Consider the following 20025-nt stretch of genomic DNA (forward strand, 5'->3'; position numbering starts at 1 on the left):
AAGAAATAAAGAAAAAGATAGAGGAGAATATCCAGAGTTACTTTGAACTAAACGATACGGGAGAAGTCCCTCATATGACAGTATGGGAGGCGCATAAATGCGTTATTAGGGGGATACTCATACAGGAGGGGAGTGAGAGGAAAAAAGAGAGGGAAAAAGATAAAGCTGAGCTATTGGGTAATATAGCACGTCTAGAAAGACAACATAAGATCTCATTAGATAGAGATGTGCTGGGAGAACTCACAGCGGAGAGGGAGAAGTTGAGAAATCTCCTGACTATAAGAGCAAAATATATAGGGCAAAGGTGTAGAAGAATGTTCTATGAACATGGGAACAAAGGAGGGAGGCTACTAGCAAGAGCTTTGAGAACTCAACAAACCGCTAATTATGTCCCATATATATTGGATGCCACCTCTAAGAAGCATACGAGAAATGAATCATTAGCCCGAGTTTTTAGGGAATATTATGCCTCCCTATATGGACTTTCAGAAACTGAAACACAAAAGGGAAGGGAACATAGAATAGAGAAAATGCAGAATTATATAGCCTCTTCAGGTCTATCAAGTATAACAGCGGAAGAAAGGAATGAGCTGGACAGACCGATTACAGAGGAAGAAATAAAACAGGCAATAGCACAGACCCCTCTGGGGAAGTCACCTGGACCGGATGGTTTTGGGATTGAGTATTATAGGCAATTTGGCGAGACCCTGGGACCATATCTGGCGAGGGCATTGGGTACGCTGGCAGAGAGAGGGGGCAATAGGGGAAGATTGGGTAGAGATAGCCTGGAGTCCCATATCACAGTGATTCATAAAAAAAATAAGGATCCAGCAAATTGCACAAGCTATAGACCTATATCGCTGTTAAATGTTGACCTGAAGTTGTTTGCAAGAATCCTTGCTAGACGCCTATCCCAGGTTGTCCCTGGCCTGATACATTATGATCAGACAGGTTTTGTACCGGGAAGAGAGGCACGGGACAACACTATTAGGACTTTGATATTAATGAGATATGCGAGAGCCCGGTCCATTCCTGTCATGTGCCTCTCGACGGATGCCGAGAAGGCGTTTGACAGGGTGGACTGGGACTTTATCAAACTGGTCTTAGAACAGATTGGGCTGGGAGATAGGATGAGAGCGTATGTTATGGCTCTCTATTCATCCCCTGGAGCTAGGATTAGGATAAACGGAGTACTATCGGAACCCCTAGAAATAAAAAATGGGACAAGGCAGGGTTGCCCCCTCTCCCCGCTGATTTTCGCACTGACCTTAGAGCCCTTACTGAGGCATATCAGGGGAAATGTAGATATAACGGGGATAGAGATAGGAAGGGGGACCCATAAAGTCGCTGCTTATGCAGATGACCTTCTGTTTTTCCTTACCCGACCCAGGGTCGCGTTGCCTTGCCTGCTCGCAGAATTTAAGAAATATGGGCTGTTGTCCAACTTTAAAGTAAATTGGGATAAATGTGTGGCCTTAGGAGTAGAGATGAGTTTGGAAGATATAAACTCTATAAAAGAGAACTTTCCAATAAGATGGGTCTTAAAGACCCTGACTTATCTGGGGGTAAAAGTGGCAGCCGACTCCAGGGATATTATACAATCTAATTATAAAGAGATGGAGAAGGAAATAGACAAAGATTTAAAGAGATGGAATAAACCTGAATTTTCTTGGCTGGGGAGGGTGAGCATATTAAAAATGAACATCTTGCCGAGACTTTTATATCTGTTCCAGACCCTCCCAGTCGCAGTGCCATCGTCTTTTTTCCAAAATGTTAGAAGAAATTTCCTAAGGTTTATATGGAGGGCAAAACCTCCCAGAATAAGTTTTAAGTTACTGACGCAACCCAGACAGAGAGGAGGGTTAGCAGTACCAGACCCCCAACTATATTACGTGGCTTCCATTTTCAACAGGATTGTGGACTGGCATAGACCTATACAAAGCAAGAGGTGGGTCGACTTGGAGCAAGAGCTGGAAAATAGACCGTTAAGAAATATTCCTTGGATGGGGTTGAAATATAACCCCATCCACTCGGCAAATGAGTTGCTAGAGCACACACTAAAAATATTTTATAAACATTATAAGAAATTAGAGCCCGAGGCCTATCCCTCTCCATTACTATCGGTTCTGGATAACCCGGAGTTTGTCCCTGGGACGCAAAAAAATGCATACTGTAATTGGAGAGGACCAAAGGGACTGCAAGCACGTATGCTAATAAAGGGGGGAAGGTGGAAGACACTAGCCGAAATAGAAAGTTCCCTGCAGAAAGAAGGACTGGACTTCTGGAGTCTGGCACAATTCAGGTCATTCCTGAGTGCGAAAGGTACAAGGGAGAAACTATCCAGGAGAAACACTAAATTTGAGGATATTTGCGAAGGAGAGAAGGGATGGAAAGGAGTGATATCTCAGATCTACGAAATGTTAAATGGTCAGAATGACCACACACAAGTTATTCGAAATAAATGGCAGGTGGACCTACAAAGGGATCTGACAGACCTACAATGGAGAAAAGCATTAATATGGGCACACAAGACATCTATTTCAGCAAGAATACAGGAAATGGGTTTTAAAATATTAACAAGATGGTACTACACACCGGAGAAATTGGGTAAGATGTATCAGGGAGCCGATAGAAACTGTTGGAGATGTAGAAAAGATGTTGGCTCCTTGAGACATATATTCTGGGACTGTAGTGATATTAGACCCTTTTGGGAGGAAGTTAGGGAAATGATGAAGGAGATGACAGGGAGTGAGGTGCCAGATGACCCAGGTTTCTTCCTCCTCCACCTTAACAGTTGGAGTATTGGAAAATATAAGAAGTCTTTAGTACGACATCTAATAGACGGTGCCAGAACACTTATTGGGAGGCATTGGAAGTCGGTGAGTCCCCCTTCTGTGGTGGAGTGGCTTGGGGAGATCTCGCATATATATAGAATGGAGCAATTAACTCATTATTTACATGGAACAGAGGATTGCGGAGCGGAGATATGGAAAAATTGGGTTGGATTCATGGAAACAGAAAGGTATAGGCAGATTTTGGGAAGGGGAAATTAACATGACCGGGCCGGGGCTGGACGGGACAACCTGAATGAGGGGCCCTTGTGGGCCTTGTCTCTCTCCCATGCCCTCCCCCCCTATCTCCCCGCCCGTGGACTCCCTATGACATATGAATGAGCAGGATGGAAGGTATGAGTGAGGTGGGAATGGGGTAGGATGTATTAATTAAGACTGAAGATATTATAATGGATGATTAAATATAGAATGTATTTTGCACTTTTGGAGTTTATTGGGTTGCTGGGGGAGGGGGGGGGGGCGGGTGGAGGGGGGACTAAGTGAGATTATATACACTGCTACATGTTTAAATGTTTGTGATAAATTAATTTATTTGTTAAAATATGATATATATTTATGTGTAGAAGATATTTGAACCTTGGTGATTAAATGAAAATGATAAAGAATATTTAAAAAAAAAAAAAAGACTGTTTTCTTCACATGGGACAAATTTTAAGAGCCCACAAACCAGAGAGCTTGTGCCACTGGACATCTGTTACATAAAAAAAGATCAGAAACGTAACGCAAATCAAGTTTTTAATGGCAGGTCTCATGTTTGTCCTGGACTCTTTGTAGAACTTTCCACAGATGCTTCCCATGATGCACTGCGTTTTCTCCACAGTCTCTTGTCTGTCGGTGACTGCGTTCATTGAATATGTTCAGCGCTGCTCGTATAAATTTGCTTTGAAGTTAAGAGTTGCTAGGCAACAGGTGCAGTTAGTGTCTAAGAGGTCACTTACCAGCCTGGGTCTGCACAGCTGCTGCAGTTCATCATTCTGGACATCAAACTCCCTCAGGGACCTCAATCAAGATCTAAAGCAAGAAGATTGCAAAACACAAGATTCACCTTTTGTTCAAAGCTGGTACAAAATGTATTTCTGACGAATGAAGGAAAGAACAAGTGGATGTAAGTTATCGCCAGGGCCACTTAAATAACTCTCCGATGTGGCAAATAAAATATCATCTTAGTTATATCACTTTTTTGCAATTAAAGTGGAGCTGGACTCTTGCGCAGGACGGAAGGAATACATGGAGAAATGCACCCTGTATGTATTTACAGAGTTTAGTCTGTCTAATTTCCCCTCATCTGCGACTAAGCACAAGTTGTAATTTGATCTCTCATCTGTGTGCCACCGCAGAGAGCTAATTGGTAAACACAGGATGTTAAACCTATGTCTGCATCCATGAAAGCAGGACGTAGACACACTGCAGATTTATTTTAGGATTTGTATCAGCTGTAACAAAGAAATGTTTTTCTTTAAAGGTTACTATGCTGATGTGTATCTGATAGAGCAGAGAGGAAGTTCTGAGCTCAGGTCTGCTTTAACTGTAGCAATGTATAGTAGGATTACCAACTGTTACGTTAAATATCCAGGTTTCAGCATCAGAAACACTTTACAAAGCTATATATTGCTTGCATGTAACTCCGCCCTCTCAGTGATGCTTAGCCTAGGCTGTTTATTATGCAGAACCCCCTCCCTCCCCCGAGCATTCTGGGAGACCAGAGATCTTTTATTTTAATCAAATTCTTCAAAGAAATACAGAAGTCAACAACACGTTTTAATAGCATACAATAATAGCTACACAGAATTATCTTCAGTAAAAATTATTACAAGCTTCATGGACAAAGAGTCGCTTCACACTTGTTTTAAAAACGTATCTGTGGCTCCGATTTTTGGCCCGGATGAAAAACGGAGCCACGGATACCAATGTTAAAAATAGCAGCCGTCTTCACTAAAAGAAACGGATCCGTGTGCATTCAGAGGGATCCGTGCTGAAAACCTGAACGGACGTCCGGATTTGCAGGATTTTCATGGACACAGAGTGAAAATCAATGCAAAAACGGATCCCCCTCTACACAGACAGCTTTGGACAACGAAAAGGGTCAGTTCCCCGTGTCCCAGCACTGTCTGTGGGTGGGGAGGGGGCTGCCATGCTGGAGGGATTAGCAGCAAGGAGGGGGTGGGGGGATCCAGCGGGCAGCAGCAAGGTGCCCCTCCCTTCCTCACCTGGGTCGCCCGTCCGTCTCCCCCTCCTGCTAGTTTCTTTTAAAAATCTTTTTAAAGGAATACTGTAGGGGGGTCGGCGGAAAATGAGTTGAACTTACTCGGGGCTTCTAATGGTCCCCTGTAGACATTCTGTGCCCACGCAGCCAGTCACCGATGCTCTGGCTCCGCCTCCGGTTCACTTCTGGAATTTCCGACTTTAAAGTCTGAAAACCACTGCTCCTGTGTTGCCGTGTCCTCGCTCCCACTGATGTCACCAGGAGCGTACTGCATAGGCAAAGAGCATACTGGGCCTGCGCAGTACGCTCCTGGTGACATCAGCGGGAGCGAGGACACAGCAACGCAGGCGCAGTGGTTTTCAGACTTTAAAGTCGGAAATTCCAGAAGTGAACCGGGAAGTTAGAAGCTCCGGGTAAGTTCATCTCACTTTCCCCCGACCCTCTACAGTATTCCTTTAAATCAATGTATCAGCAAGCGGCAAGTAGAGAACTTACTTCCTTGCTTCCCACCAATCTCAATGCCGCTCAATTAAGTACAGAGGGCGGTATTGCAGGAAGCGACGCAGTGATCAGTGGAACGCAAGGAAGTAAGTTCCCCGCTCACCGCATGCTGATACATTGATTTAAAAATGATTTTTAAAAGAAACTAGCTGGGCTGGAGGGGGAGCGGGGAAAGGGGGAGCCACGTGGAGGGGAAGGGCCGACCCCCTCCCTGGCGCTGTGCCCGCTGCCCCCATGCAGTAAAAAGACAAAAAAAATAGAAAAACTGTGAGAGACATTTTTTTTTCTCGAAAAACAGATCTGTTTGATACGGATCGGATCTGGAGCTGGACAAGTGCGGACCTAGCTAAAAACTATTGGGTTTTTTTGTGGCTCATGCAATTATATACAAAAACTGTGTGAGAGAATGTTTCACATAGACTTTCACCTAGCTAGACTGCTCCAGGCAAATATCATTTAGTAAGGTAAACTTCTAGGTGTAATGAAATGCTTTTTCTTTATTTTTTTTTACTAAATGTTACACTAAAATTCAAATAAAAACAAAACAAAAGAAAAAAGATCTCAGGTCCTAAGGGGTCAGCGCACATCATCTATCAGCTGCTATCGGGCAATTTTGAGCTAAAGATGAATGCCAAGGTACCATAGACCTTTTCTACTGGCTTTAGAACTCTCAGTAAAAGAACATTCCACAGAGATCACCTGCCAGTACTACAGATGTTGCTGCCTGTAGTAAATTTCAGAAGTAAATCAGGGAGAGGAAAGGTTTTACATAGGGCAAACACTGACTACCACTAAATAATTTACAAATGACTCTTGTAAAAAAAAGGAAGCAATTTTATTCATTATGTTATTTTGACTAGAGTTCCTCTTTAAAGAGAATCTGTATTGTTAAAATCGCACAAAAGTAAACATACCAGTGCATTAGGGGACATCTCCTATTACCCTCTGTCACAATTTCGCCGCTCCCCGCCGCATTAAAAGTGGTTAAAAACCGTTTTAAAAAGTTTGTTTATAAACAAACAAAATGGCCACCAAAACAGGAAGTAGGTTGATGTACAGTATGTCCACACATAGAAAATACATCCATACACAAGCAGGCTGTATACACCCTTCCTTTTTAATCTCAAGAGATCATTTGTGTGTTTCTTTCCCCCTGCAGCTATCTTCCACTGAAGTGTCAGGCTGTTTCTTCCTGCAGAGTGCAGACAGCTCTGCCTGTATGTAATTCCTCAGTATGTGAAAGCCCAGCCAGCTCAGAGGAGGATTTATCCAGCTTGTAAAAGATAATAGAGCAGAGAGAAGCTGCACTAATCTAAACAACACACAGGCAGTGTGCAGAGAGGGGCCTGGAGGGGGGAGATGCATCACAGAACCACAACACTGAAGAACTTGGCAGCCTTCCAGACACAGGCCGACAAGTCTGACAAGAGAGAGATAAGTTGATTTATTACAGAGATGGTGATAGTAGAACATGCTGCAGTAAGCCAAAACACATTAGAATAGATTTTGGAACTTGTAGGATGGAAGAAAACCGGATGAAATTTTTGTTACGGAGTCTCTTTAAAATAAAATGTTTAGTGCTCTCATAAGTTTTTGTGAGCACCTTCTGCCCTTTATTTATTTCTTTTTAAACAATGCAGATTGCCTGGCTGTGCTGCTGATCCTCTGCCTCTAATGCGGGGAGCATACTAGGTAGTGCAGAAAACCATGTGATTTCTGCACTGAAACAAATAGATGGGCTAATCTGTGCTGGTGGTATAAACAAGAGTATTGGACCTCCACGATCACCTGCAGCTTTTCAGCCTGACTGTCAGGCAAACTTGAACAAGCATGAATGAGAAGAAAGAAAAAAAAGTGCTTTGATCATGTAGTATGCTACAAAAGGAGATTTATTCACGCAATAAAAATATTGCACTTACTAGAAGCGAAAGTAAAAACCTATCTCAAGGGTAGAACTCTTTGATGAACCTCTGGGTGGGTCCTGACACCATCACTTTGGCCAGTAATGATCGGTCCCAGCTGGAATAGGGAAAACAGGTTGCCACCCAGGTGAATCTCTGCCAATGACGTCACAACGCGTTTCGGCTTTCCAAGCCTTCGTCAGGCGACTCAGGAGGGGAGCACCACTATGCATATGACCCTCTCGGCGCACTCTGCCGCAGGGTCATATGAATGTCGTTTTCTGCATTGCGGTAGGATGCAATGGGGGCGGAGCGTTGCACTGCAAATGCAATGGCCCAGTGTAAAACCGGCCTAAAAGGAAATACTTTTTTTTAAAATAAAGTAGCTACAAAATGATTGCCCTTCGTGTCATTTTCCTGCTATCTTGTATGCAAACAATATGCCAAGTGACCCATAACGATCACACCCCATGAAAGACAAGAAGCATAAGCAGGCTGCTGTTGTGGCTGTTTATTCACTGTGAGGCTCTGCACTGTTCCTCTGTGTATCTGAGGCTTAAAAGCAGAACTAAAGTCAAATATAGAAATTAGATCAATATGTAGCAACACCACAGCGATGCCAAAAGCTTAAAGGTCCATCTCTTCCCCTCCTCCATCTAAGAGAAAAAAGAGCTCTCCTCCACTCAACAGAATTCCCCAAATGCACGTCGCCGGTGAGTTGGGCGCAGGGATAGCTGAATAACGGCTCTCCATGCTGCCGCTAAACTCCCCGGTAGTTTTAAATACTATTGCCCATCCGAGTAGCTAATTAGGGGTCCGGCAACCCAGAATTATCCTTACACCACACGCACAACATTAGATTGCTGCTATGGGGCGTCTGGTTTCGGTGCCCGGTGCTGAGCGGATGTTAACAACACTGTTCTCCCTAGAATTTTTTTTATCCAGCCGGGTGGCATGAAAAAGGCGCCAGGTGGGGTGAGTTGAGAGAATGCAGGGCCGGTACTTCTTTGTGCAATTTTGCCTAAAGCAAAGGAGGAGGTGAGCTGATGACAGCCGGGTGCTCACCAAAACTAGCCGGGTGGAGCACCCAGCTAAAAGCCTGGGGAGAACACTGAACAATATGTCTGCTTCTATGAAAGCAGGAAAAAGACACACTGCAGATTTTTTGCTGGATTTGTATCAACTGTTACAAAGAAATGTTTTTTCTTTAAAGGCTGTTATGCTGTTGCTTATCTTTTAGAGCAGAGAGCAAGTTATGAGTTCCGGTCCACGTTAAAGAGGAACTTTAACCCAGGTTTGATCTTTATCCCAATCAGTAGCTGATACCCCCTTTCCCCCAAGACATCTTTACCTTTTCTTGAATAGATTATCGGGGGGAAAGGGGGGGGGAGGGTCTGTGTAGCTGATATTGTGGAGAAAACCCTCCCACAGTGTGATGTCATGACCAAGGTCCTAACAGTGATGGCTGGATAGTGTACTGGTTAAGGGCTCTGCCTTTGACATGGGAGACCAGGGTTCGAATCCTGGCTAGGTCAAGTACCTATTCAGTAAGGAGTTCAAGGCAAGACTCCCTAACACTGCAGGGTGGCCTCTTGAGCGCGTCCCAGTGGCTGCAGCTCTTGAGCGCTTTGAGTCCAACAGGAGAAAAGCGCTATACAAATGTTCAGATTATTATTATCAACAGTTTCCTGTCTGTGAATTGTGGGAAATAACGGCTTTTTCCAACTGCCAAGCAAGCAATATCTACCTCTGTGCATAGAACTCTCAGTAACGAACATTCCGTACAGATCACCTGCTAGTAGTAAAGATGTCACCACCAGTGATACATTTCAGAATGTATATAGGGGAAGGCAAAGATTTTACGTTGTGCAACCACAGACTAAATAATCTAGTAATGAATATTGTAAAAAATAAGCAATTTTATTAATTAGGTAGTCTTTAACTACAGTTGCTCTTTATAGTGGCCACACACGTCACAATTTTTCTGTTCGGTTTTACCACGATTCAATGAAAACAATCAGTTGTACAGAAGAATTGAAACTTTTTTTGTTTATTTGACTGAGAAATCTTATACAATTTCCTGTTTATCTCGATTTTTTAAGATTGGATATGTTCGAAAATTCACATCAACTTTACCAAGAATTGTATGGTGTGTCATTGACTGTCAATTTGTATATAACTATTCAGTACATAACAAATATATATAAATAATATACCGGTATATGAAAATGGATTAAGGTAGAATTATAATAAAATGTATCTGTAATGTACTTGGTTTATTTATTTACTAAACAGAAATCAATGAGTATTTGCAGTAACATAAAAGTATGTTAAGGTGGCCACACATATAGAGATTTGGCGGCTGATCGACCATCCGTTTAGATAATTATTGGATCAGATAAGAATTGGTGATGCCACAAGCATGCTCAAACCCCGATTCAACCTGTTTTGGCTAGAAATTGGTTAAATGGATCGATCAGACATGCTAGAAATTCTCAGGTCGACATGGTTGATCAGGGGCACGGTGGTAACAGCGTGCAATATTGCGAGCGACAAACATGACGGAACCCTTGGCCACTGTCCCTCCAAATGTTATATGTAATGGGGGTGGCGTCACAAGGCCAATTACGGAAAGATTTCACGCTGAAATTGATAGGGAATCAGCCTGCGATGTATGGGCAGCCAACAGATCTCTCTCTGATTAGATTCGGTTAGAGAGAGATCTATCTCTAGGTTGAATCTGCCCGTACGTCGGTACTTTTAACTACTAATTTGGTGCTCAGTGGTAATTGCAATGCTAAACAGAGAATGATAGTGGCATAGCTACAGACCTTGTGGCCACGATGCGGAACTTGGACCTGCCCCTCTCCAATAAATAATGTGCCCCCCACCATGGTAGCCAGATGTGCCCCACTCCCTCACCCCTATCCCTCGTATGGTAGCCAGGTATAGGTGGCTCCAGTATAGGTAGCCAGGTATAAATGCCCCTAGCATGGATAGCCAAGAATAGGTGGCCCAGTATAGGTAGCCAGCAATAGGTGCTCAATTAGGTAGCCAGGAATAGGTCTCCCAGTATAGGTAGCCAGAAATATGTGCTCAGTATAGGTAGCCAGGAATATGTGCCCCCAGTATAGGTAGCCAGGAATAGGTGCTCTGTATAGGTGCCAGGTACATGTGCTCAATATAGGTAGCCAGGAATAGGTGCTCTGTATAGGTGCCAGGAACAGGTGCTCAGTATAGGTAGCCAGAAATATGTGCTCAGTATAGGTAGTCAGAAATATGTGCTCAGTATAGGTAGCCAGGAATAGATGCTCCAGTACAGGTATCCAGGAAAAGGCGCTCAGTATAGGTAGCCAGGAATAGGTGCTCAGTATAGGTAGTAGTCAGGAATATGTGCCCCCAGTATAGGTAGCCAGGAATACCTATGTATAGGTGCCAGGAACAGGTTCTCAGTATAGGTAGCCAGGAATGGGTGCTCTGTATAGGTGCCAGGAACAGGTGCTCAGTATAGGTAGCCAGAAATATGTGCTCAGTATAGGTAGCCAGGAATAGGTTCTCAGTATAGGTAGCCAGGAATAGGTTCTCAGTATAGGTAGCCAGGAATAGGTGCTCCAGTACAGATATCCAGGAAAAGGCGCTCAGTATAGGTAGCCAGGAATAGGTGCTCAGTATAGGTAGTCAGGAATATGTGCCCCCAGTATAGGTAGCCAGGAAAAGGTGCTCTGTATAGATGCCAGGAACAGGTGCTCAGTATAGGTAGCCAGGAATAGTTGCTCAATATAGGTAGCCAGGAATATGTGCTCCTATATAGGTAGTATAGGTAGTAGGGCGGGGGGAGGGACGCAGTGGCAGGTGAACGAGCAGTGGCTGAGGAGGAGGTAAATCAGTTACATCGAACCCTGGGATCCATGCGCTGCATGTACTTACCTCTCCCTCTTCTTGTGTTCCATAAAACAGTAACAGCGCCCCCTAGGGGATTCTGTTACTGTGAGATAAAACGCAAGACCAGGAAGAAGTAAGTATATGCAGCCCGTGGATCCCGGCGATGTGAGTATTTGATGACCTCCTCAGCCGCTGCTCATTCACCTGCCCCTGTGCACTCTCATGCAGCACGTGTGGAGGACGAGTGGGACCTTCAGGGGCCCCAGGCCTGGTCGCAAATGCGACCGTGGCCCCTATGCCCGTGGAGAATGATGATCACATAAGATACTGATAGATGTACAGATATGTAAAATGGTAAAAATGTCACAGTGTAGTCCTATTAAAAATCAAAAAAATCAAAAGTTAAGTGAATTTTTTTTTCCAGTCTAAAAAAAAGTTTTCACCGTGTATGATCGTTTCCCCTAAAATTGCAGCAATCTTCAACACACGTGTTTGGTACCTTAAACAAGTTATTCAAAACCTTCAACCAAAACCTTCAATCAAACAAAAAAATTAGATCGTATTGGTTGGATCAAAACAATATAAAAAAAATGCAATGTGTGTGGCCACTTTTAGGCCTGTTTTACACCTGGCCATAGTATTGCGGTGCGATGCTCTGCCACCATCACATTGCACTGCCAAAAACGTCATTCATATGACCCCATAAAGAGTCTAGCGACAGGATGATATGCGAATGCCACCGCCGCCTCGTACGCCTTCCCCTCCCCCCCCCCCCTTGCCACGTGATGTACTCCCTGCTGGACAGGAAGTACGTCACTGGGCTTCTCGGCTTTACCAAAGTAATCACATTGTTAAGCGCATGTGTTCGGCTGCCAAAATAAATGTTCTGCGTCACCCACTGAGTTACATGCATTTCGCCTCCGCTGTGTCACCATGGTAATGCAATGTTGACATTGCGGCGGGTCGGCGGCCCATTGGGCACCTCCAGTCCAACGGGACGTCTTAATTGTGCTAGGAACCATTGCCTTGTATTGTTGTTGCGTTACCCTGCGGCAAAACAGGGTAATGCAACGCACACTTGCCTGAATGTAAACTCATAAAGTCACAGATCAGTGTTTTACCAGCATTTATAAACCAAGGTGGAACCAGTAATGGAAGTATATTGCTTCACCAATCAGGGGCCCTTCACAGTGGGACGTTGCGGCGATTTACTGCACTGCTAATGCTGGGTGAAAGTCTATGGGGAAGATCACATTACCTGCGTAGCGTTATGGTGCGCTGGAATTTCTCAATCTGACGCGTGTCCATAATTACGTTACCATGCGTATCTGTGTCACCTTGCCTCGAACTGGAAGTCATGTTAGTCTATGGCGACGTGGGGATTTTAAAAAAGTTGGCGGTGCGACGATGTTATGGCGTGTATGTGCGGACACATATTTTTACAATAGGCTTCCGTGCACTTCCGCATACCCGAAGCAGGAAGTGACCGCAAGCGCGTCACTTCCTGCTTGGCCAGATGCCAGATAAGGAATATCGAGAAGTAATGTGGTATTCCTTGAAGGCTTGTTTTTGGGTTGCGTTGGGCACGACGCACCGCATCGCAAACGCCAGTTTACAATGTGAAACCGGCCTCAGGGGCTCATATTCCACACTTTTAAACAGAAACACATAGACACTTTAAAATTACCCCATTCTGTCAATGAGTTAGGGAACATGTCTGTTGCAGTGTCTGTACATTCCTGAACGTCTCCCATTTCAGTAATGTGCAATTGGGTAATGGAAAGGAATGAGCTGAAGAAATTTGCAGATTCAGTATCACAGTGTTTTCATGAAAATAAGCTTCAGTTTCACAACGTGATGTCTTTTCGTGAAATTGCACTTTTTCTGTAGAAACTGACCACTTCCTGTTACAGGGTGGCTGAGTTGACGTGTTGCACAGTGAGATATAAATGGGTATGTGTAGTACCAGTCCTGCCTGTGTTCTCTTTCTCCCCCCCACCCCCTGGGAGGGTAAATACTCCAGTGCTGTAAATCACAGCCTCTTTGCAGTCACATAACATGACGCTGGGTCACAGAGAACGGGCGCCAGCGAGGATAAAAATGAAAGGACGCAGCCTGGAGGGAGTGTGCCAGCCAGACAAGCAAGTTAGTTTTTCTGCTAGTATTCTGCACCAGGGGGCACCATTAGCCTGGGAGAACATGGGAATATACGTATTGGTACGCCGAAAGAGAAAGTGTGCCCCCTGCCTGTTGCCTCGCACCATCTTTTAAGGCGATAGTTATTCACTAAACTGGGTTCATTAGAATAACATGTGTAAGACTTTACACATGTTATTCTACTTAACGCAGTTTAGTGAATATACCCCTAAGTATATGTAAACACCAGAATACATGAGGGAAACTTAAAAAAAGTTTGACTTACCTGGGGTTTTTTCCAGCCCCTAGAAGTCTTTAAGTCCCTCGGCACTCGGGCCGTTTGCTGGGCAGTGTGGGCGGGGTGACCACCCTGAGCGCAGACCAGCAAGTAGAGGAAGGGGGGTGCAGGCAGAAGGACATAACTGCTAGGGAGCTGGTGATGCACAATGCAGCTGAATGGAAGAAGAACACCAGCGCGATCACCTTCCTTGACTCCTCCTAGGCTGCCTGCATTAGATGTCAAGTTATCATCACATCACCACCGCGTGTTGACACCTGATGTCCTTTAGCGGTACTGCAGGCTGTCAGTGCTTGGCGTCCATGGAGGAGTCGGCTTGCCGGGGTTCTATTCGCCTGTGTGTTCTCCTGGTCCCTGCTTCCTCCTGGATGAGCGGCTGGTCACTAGTAAGTAGGCAGATCTACTTGTGACCTGTGGCTGTGTGATTGTCCATAAAAAGTACACCCTCGCCCTGGGTGAAATTTAGCCTAGAAATTGCCCTGCTCGGCACAGCTGCGCAGTCATTCACTCGTTAGCAGTTCCCTCCATAATGGTCAGCAACCCGCAGGGCCGGCCCTAGGTTTCACAGCGCCCTGAGCGAAAACCTGATTTTGGTGCCCCCCCCTTCATTCTTTTCGCACATGCGCACACACACACACATACACAGACAGGCCCATATGCAAGTCACCTTCTCTCCTGAGTTATCTCCCAGGACAGTGGTTCCCAACCTTTTTTAAATCGTGACACAACACATCAAATGCTCAGATCTCTGTGACACATCACATATGCATAATAGAAAAATACTAATAACCACAAAATGGATGGAAAGAGTGCATTATCCTGAATATACTTGAAAATGAAGGCCAGAAACTTTCAGGAATATTAATAAAAACGCTCAGTGGGACAGTTAGCGCCCCCCCCCCCCCCCCCCTTGGTAGCCCATGCAGAATATGTTTGAAGGGTACCAGAGCACAAATGGGGAGCTTGAGGGGGATTGGGTAAGCTTTTGGATTCCCCCAGGCTTCCCTCTACTGATGGCCTCAGGTACACTGTACACTACTTCAACAAGCACCCTAGTATAACTCCATCCGAGGGAAGGACCCGACTGTAGCCATTTTGTTGGAGAACAGGCAAATGCTCAGCTCAGCTATATTAATATGCTTATGCTATATTTTGTGGAACAAGTCATATACTGGCCTATCGCTTTCTTGCTGGTGGTTACTGTATCACTATCAAATGTTTAACAGGGAGGGCGTGGCCGTCACTCATTACTGGAGGGGGCGTGGTCAAAGTATGTCACCTGATCCAGCGGATGTCAGCGACGTGCGCAGGCTCAGAGGGAGTGACGTCATCATGAAGCTTGTAGACGGAAGTATGTCCTGGAAGAGGAGCCGGTAACGGGGCCGGTGACGTCAAGACCGGCTCTGTGGGAGCATGTCCGTTAGACACGGTAATCCCTGTCCGCTGTAGTTCCGTGCAGGCTTAGAGGAAGGGAATGTGCTGGTGGGGCAGAAGTCCTGAGACAGCACTGTCCATATACGATAGAGACTACTGTCACCTAGTGCTACTACAGGGTGGTGATGTACGCCAGTGCTGGGACACTACAGTGGGACATGTATGCCAGTGCTAGGACACTACAGTGGGACATGTATGCCAGTGCTAGGACACTACAGGGGAACACATATGCCAGTGCTTGGACACTACAGGGGGACACGTATGCCAGTGCTGGCACACTACAGGGGGACACGTATGCCAGTGCTGGGACACTACAGTGGGACATGTGTGCCGGTGTTCTTGTCGGGTATGCTAAAATGTTGGAACACCGGTGCTTGGACACTACAGTGGGACATGTATGCTGGTGCTGGGACACTACAGCGGGACATGTATGCCAGTGCTGGGACACTACAGGGTGATACATGCCAGTGCTGGGACACATATGCCAGTGCTGGCACACTACAGGGGGACACATATGCCAGTGCTGGGACACTACAGGGGGACACATATGCCAGTGCTGGGACACTACAGGGGGACACGTATGCCAGTGCTGGGACACTACAGGGGGACATGTATGCCGGTGCTGGGACACTACAGTGGGACACGTATGCCGGTGCTGAGACATTACAGTGGGACATGTATGCTGGTGCTGGGACACTACAGTGGGACATGTATGCCGGTGCTGGGACACTACAGTGGGACATGTATGCCGGTGCTGGGACACTACAGGGCGATACATGCCAGTGCTGGGACACTACAGGGGGACACGTATGCCAGTGCTGGGACACTACAGGGGGACACGTATGCCGGTGCTGGGACACTACAGTGGGACATGTATGCCGGTGCTGGGACACTACAGGGTGACATATGCCAGTGCTGGGACACTACAGGGTGACACGTATGCCAGTGCTGGGACACTACAGGGTGACACGTATGCCGATGCTGGGACACTACAGGGGGACACGTATGCCGGTGCTGGGACACTACAGGGGGACACGTATGCCGGTGCTGGGACACTACAGGGGGACACGTATGCCGGTGCTGGGACACTACAGGGGGACACGTATGCCAGTGCTGGGACACTACAGGGGGACACGTATGCCAGTGCTGGGACACTACAGGGTGACACATATGCTGGTGCTGGGACACTACAGGGTGACACATATGCCGGTGCTGGGACACTACAGGGTGACACATATGCCAGTGCTGGGACACTACAGGGGGACACGTATGCCAGTGCTGGGACACTACAGGGGGACACGTATGCCGGTGCTGGGACACTGCAGTTTGACACGTATGCCGGTGCTGGGACACTACAGGGTGACATATGCCGGTGCTGGGACACATATGCCGGTGCTGGGACACTACAGGGGGACACATATGCCGGTGCTGGGACACTACAGGGGGACACGTATGCCAGTGCTGGGACACTGCAGGTTGACACGTATGCCGGTGCTGGGACACTGCAGGTTGACACGTATGCCGATGCTGGGACACTGCAGGTTGACACGTATGCCAGTGCTGGGACACTGCAGGTTGACACGTATGCCGGTGCTGGGACACTGCAGGTTGACACGTATGCCGATGCTGGGACACTGCAGGTTGACACGTATGCCGGTGCTGGGACACTGCAGGGGGACACGTATGCCGGTGCTGGGACGCTACAGGGGGACACGTATGCCGGTGCTGGGACGCTACAGGGGGACACGTATGCCGGTGCTGGGACGCCACAGGGGGACACGTATGCTGGTGCTGGGACGCTGCAGGGGGACACGTATGCCGGTGCTGGGACGCTACAGGGGGACACGTATGCCGGTGCTGGGACGCTACAGGGGGACACGTATGCCGGTACTGGGACGCTACAGGGTGACATGTATGCCGGTGCTGGGACACTACAGGGGGACATGTATGCTGGTGCTGGTATGCACGTGAGTCCAGCTGAGCAACCTGACATCCATACATAAATTTCATTTTGGATTATAGTACATTACTAAAAGTGTTCTAATTCCATTAGAGCTGTAATGTGTGTTTATTTGGGTGTGCACATCTGTAATTGTCCGCTCTAGAACCAGTTCCACCCACTTGGCTCATGAAATGAATTAATGACATGAAAGCTATCTTATTGAATATCCATACTGCCAGGTGACACATATACCAGCTGCAGGAACACCACAAGGTGACATACAGTGGGATGTGAAAGTTTGGGCAACCTTGTTAATCATCATGATTTTCCTGTATAAATCGTTGGTTGTTATGATAAAAAAATGTCAGTTAAATATATCATATAGGAGACACACAGTGATATTTGAGAAGTGAAGTTAATTGGGGGACTGAGATGGCCATTCCAGAATGTTGTACTTGTTCCTCTGCATGAATGCCTTAGTGGATGAGCAGTGTTTAGGGTCATTGTCTTGTTGAAAGATCCAGCCCTGGCGCAACTTCAGCTTTGTCGCTGATACGTTTTGGAACTCCTTACCTCAACAGATCAGGACAGCTCCATCCCTGGACGTGTTTAAATCCAGACTGAAAACCCACCTGTTCAGTTTGGCATTTGCAGAAATATAACTTTTGTTGTGTGAATACTTCATCCTACTAATTACTGAATCTGAGAGAGCCTAAGCGCTTTGAGTCCTATGGGAGAAAAGCGCTATAGAAATGTTATTGTATTGTATTGTATTGTATTGATTCCTGGACATTGGTCTCCAAAATCTGCTGATACTGAGTGGAATCCATGCGTCCTTCAACTTTGACAAGATTCCCAGAGCCTGCACTGGCCACATAGCCCCACAGCATGATGGAACCACCACTATATTGTACTGTAGGTAGCAGGTGTTTTTCTTGGAATGCTGTGTTCTTTTTCCTCCATGCATAACGCCCCTTGCTATGCCCAAATAACTCAATTTTAGTTTCATCAGTCCACAGCACCTTATTCCAAAATGAAGCTGGCTTGTCCCAATGTGCTTTAGCATACCTCAAGCGGCTCTGTTGTGCTGTGGGCGGAGAAAAGGCTTCCTCTGCATCACTCTTGCAGAAAGCATCTCCTTATGTTAAGTGCGCTGAATGGTTGAACGATGCACAGTGACTCCATCTGCAGCAAGATGATGTTGTAAGTCTTTGGTGCTGGTCTGTGGGTTGACTCTGACTGTTCTCACCAATCGTCTATCTGAGATTTCTTGGTCTGCCACTTCGAGCCTTAACTTGAACTGAGCCTGTGGTCTTCCATTTCCTCAATATGTTATGATATATGATATAGCATCAAGATGGCGCCTAGGTAGGACGCCTCGGCACGCGGGGCTCCGGCTCTTTAAACTCTTTCCCCCCTTCCCTTTGTGACTCACCTGTGCCGGAGGTCAGGGAAGTTCCCCCTGCTCTCCTCGTCCTGGAGAGCCTGGGCATGCTCTGTTCTGGGTCCTGTACCACCCGGATCGCCGCCATCGCATCGCCGCAGCCATCCCCCACATGACTAGCCGCATGGACCGCACGCAGGGCCGCTCCACCGCGGCCGCTCTGGGGAAGTCGGGAGGACACCGCCATCTGTGCGGGGGCCCTCGTGCAGGACTCAGGAGGCAGTGCGCAGGCATGAAGGAGCAGCACGGTACCTGCTGATCCCACCAGCGGCGCCTCAGTTCGTCATCCGGGACGGTTACCTGCAGAGAGGCCCCCGTCCTCCACACATCCATCCATAGGGGAAGTCACAGTGCTGGCCGCCGGGCCACCGCCACAGATCCGGACACGGGACAAGCGCGCACCATCCTCTACTGGCTCCCGGCACAAGCTACGTCCTCCCTGTGAGCCTGCCCAGCCGACATGGCTCTCTGACATCGCCGCCACATGGAGTTTTCGGCTGCATGCAGGGGGCCATCCCCTGCACACCGGCGGGGATGTTTGCCAGGCTCTGCTGCTCCACTGCACCCTCGTTTCTGTGCTCCATCCATCATCTGCCTGCCGCCCCAGCACCCATCATCTGCCTGCCGCCCCATTACTCATCATCTGCCTATTGCCTGTAAAAAGCAGGGCTGTGGAGTCAGAGTCGTGGAGTCGGGCAATTTTGGGTGCCTGGAGTCGGAGTCGGGAAAAAATGCACCGACTCCGACTCCTAATGAATTTGTAACTGTAATCAAAATAGAAAATATGATAAAATGTTCTATTTCTCAGATAATAGTCATTAAAAATAATGTATATATACAGTAATAGCTGTGCTTAGTCCACAAAAATGAAATAAACCAATCAAAATTAGTTACTTGTGCTGCTTCAATAAAGCAGTCACCGTATTTTTAAGGTACATATCTGATTGTGACTGTATATATGATGTGTACACAGGAATCTCTTATATATACTAAATAACATCTATGCTGTAAGAATAAAGCCTGATGTGTAGCTGTGTCACTAATAGAGATGGTCAATGAGATGGAAATAATTCTGCATTGATGCTGATTTATGCAAATGTATGCACTCCCTTTGCTGATGAAATCAAATCATTTGATATGTTGTTAAAATTTGGTTTGGTGACTACAAATTAAAGGGTACCTGAGACGGATGAAAAGTAAAGTTTTATACATACCTGGGGCTTCCTCCAGCCCCTTTCAGGCTAATCAGTCCCTCGCTGTCCTCCACCACCCGGATCTTCTGCTATGAGTCCTGGTAATTCAGCCAGTCAGCGCTGTCCGGCCGCATGCTGCTCCCACAGCCAGGAACATTCTGCACCTGCGCAATAGTGCTGCACAGGTGTAGTATGCTCCTGGCGGCGGAGTGTGTGCATGCGCACTACGCCCGACTGGC

General features: G+C 46.7%; 2 protein-coding genes across 5 annotated transcripts in view; one reads left to right on the forward strand and one right to left on the reverse strand.

Moving 5' to 3' along the window:
* The window catches only part of HCK (HCK proto-oncogene, Src family tyrosine kinase), a 292459-nt gene that overhangs the window by 123652 nt on the left and 148782 nt on the right, over positions 1 to 20025 (reverse strand). For 2 of the 4 annotated variants that reach the window (XM_068264576.1, XM_068264574.1), the window contains exon 4: positions 3791 to 3863. The gene's annotated coding sequence lies outside the window, so the exon portion shown is untranslated. Of the gene's footprint in view, positions 1 to 3790; positions 3864 to 13761; positions 14531 to 14949; positions 15044 to 20025 lie in introns of those variants that run through there. The other 2 variants (XM_068264577.1, XM_068264578.1) reach the window with 2 other exon arrangements.
* The window catches only part of TBC1D20 (TBC1 domain family member 20), a 29077-nt gene continuing 24117 nt past the window's right edge, over positions 15066 to 20025 (forward strand). Inside the window, exon 1 of the mRNA XM_068264581.1 lies at positions 15066 to 15202. Coding sequence (XP_068120682.1) covers positions 15187 to 15202 — 16 coding nt within the window. The 5' untranslated portion in view covers positions 15066 to 15186. The remainder of the gene's footprint in view (positions 15203 to 20025) is intronic.

This window comes from Hyperolius riggenbachi, chromosome 12, assembly GCF_040937935.1.
Source record: "Hyperolius riggenbachi isolate aHypRig1 chromosome 12, aHypRig1.pri, whole genome shotgun sequence".
Classification (NCBI taxonomy): Eukaryota; Metazoa; Chordata; class Amphibia; order Anura; family Hyperoliidae; genus Hyperolius; species Hyperolius riggenbachi.